Here is a 1,368-nt window from a genome sequence, read left to right as displayed (position 1 = left end):
CACCACCCGACGACCCACACACACTGTTTTGGGGTGCCAGTGTAGCCCCCAAAGCTGAGGTCAGAGTGAGGAGGGGTCGAGCTCGGTGGGTAACCCCCCCATTTCTCACCTTGCATCCCATTTTCTCCCACATCAGGTTGGATATAATCCCCCACCCCGGCACGGATGGAGCCAGGAAAGGACCCACCAGCCCCCCAAAACCGGGACACGGAGAGGGGTGACCCTCACACAGGTGCGTTTTGGAGGCGGGGGAGGGGGCAGTGGGCTGACCCCTCCCCCCCCAACACCACAGTGGCTTCTTTGCAGGCACGGAGGGACCCCCCCTTACACAGAAGACCGAAGATGAAGAGGGGGCGTTGGGGGTACCACCCCCCCACGGCGACGACAAACCCTACAGGTGCTCTGACTGCGGGAAGAGCTTCGCCAAGAGGTCGACGCTCAACACCCATCGTCGTATCCATAACGGTGAGAAACCCTATAGGTGTTCCGACTGCGGGAAGAACTTCACGGACAAATCTGCGTTGAACAGCCATCGCCGTACCCACACGGGAGAGAAACCCTACACGTGTGCCGACTGCGGGAAGAGCTTTGCTGACAGATCTACATTTAACAGCCATCGTCGTACCCACACGGGAGAGCGACCCTACGCGTGTCCCGACTGCGGGAAGAGCTTTGCTGACAGATCTACATTTAACAGCCATCGTCGTACCCACACGGGAGAGCGACCCTACGCGTGTCCCGACTGCGGGAAGAGCTTTGCTGACAGATCTACATTTAACAGCCATCGTCGTACCCACACGGGAGAGCGACCCTACGCGTGTCCCGACTGCGGGAAGAGCTTTGCTGACAGATCTACATTTAACAGCCATCGTCGTACCCACACGGGAGAGCGACCCTACGCGTGTCCCGACTGCGGGAAGAGCTTTGCTGACAGATCTACATTTAACAGCCATCGTCGTACCCACACGGGAGAGCGACCCTACGCGTGTCCCGACTGCGGGAAGAGCTTTGCTGACAGATCTACATTTAACAGCCATCGTCGTACCCACACGGGAGAGCGACCCTACGCGTGTCCCGACTGCGGGAAGAGCTTTGCTGACAGATCTACATTTAACAGCCATCGTCGTACCCACACGGGAGAGCGACCCTACGCGTGTCCCGACTGCGGGAAGAGCTTTGCCACGAGCTCCACACTCACCACCCATCGCCGTATCCATACGGGAGAGAAACCCTATAAGTGTCCCGACTGCAAGAAGAGCTTTACCACGAGCTCTATACTCAGTACTCATCGTCGTATCCATACGGGAGAGAAACCCTACACGTGTCCTGACTGCGGGAAGAGCTTTGCCACGAGCTCCGCGCTCAACA

At 58.3% G+C, this 1,368-nt stretch overlaps 1 protein-coding gene across 1 annotated transcript in view; it reads left to right on the top strand.

Annotated features, from left to right (window-relative positions):
- Positions 1–165: 165 nt before the first annotated feature.
- LOC104509734 (zinc finger protein 850-like) overlaps positions 166–1,368 on the top strand; it is a gene marked incomplete at its 3' end in the record, with an annotated part of 2,419 nt that continues 1,216 nt past the window's right edge. The window contains 2 exon segments of the mRNA XM_010151770.1: positions 166–232; positions 307–1,368. The exon segment at positions 307–1,368 is cut by the window's right edge and continues 17 nt beyond it. Of these exon segments, the coding sequence (XP_010150072.1) occupies positions 166–232; positions 307–1,368 (1,129 nt within the window).

This window comes from Eurypyga helias, unplaced genomic scaffold (assembly GCF_000690775.1).
Source record: "Eurypyga helias isolate BGI_N326 unplaced genomic scaffold, ASM69077v1 scaffold9095, whole genome shotgun sequence".
Taxonomy (NCBI): Eukaryota; Metazoa; Chordata; class Aves; order Eurypygiformes; family Eurypygidae; genus Eurypyga; species Eurypyga helias.
This window is presented reverse-complemented; position numbering and strand designations above follow the sequence as displayed.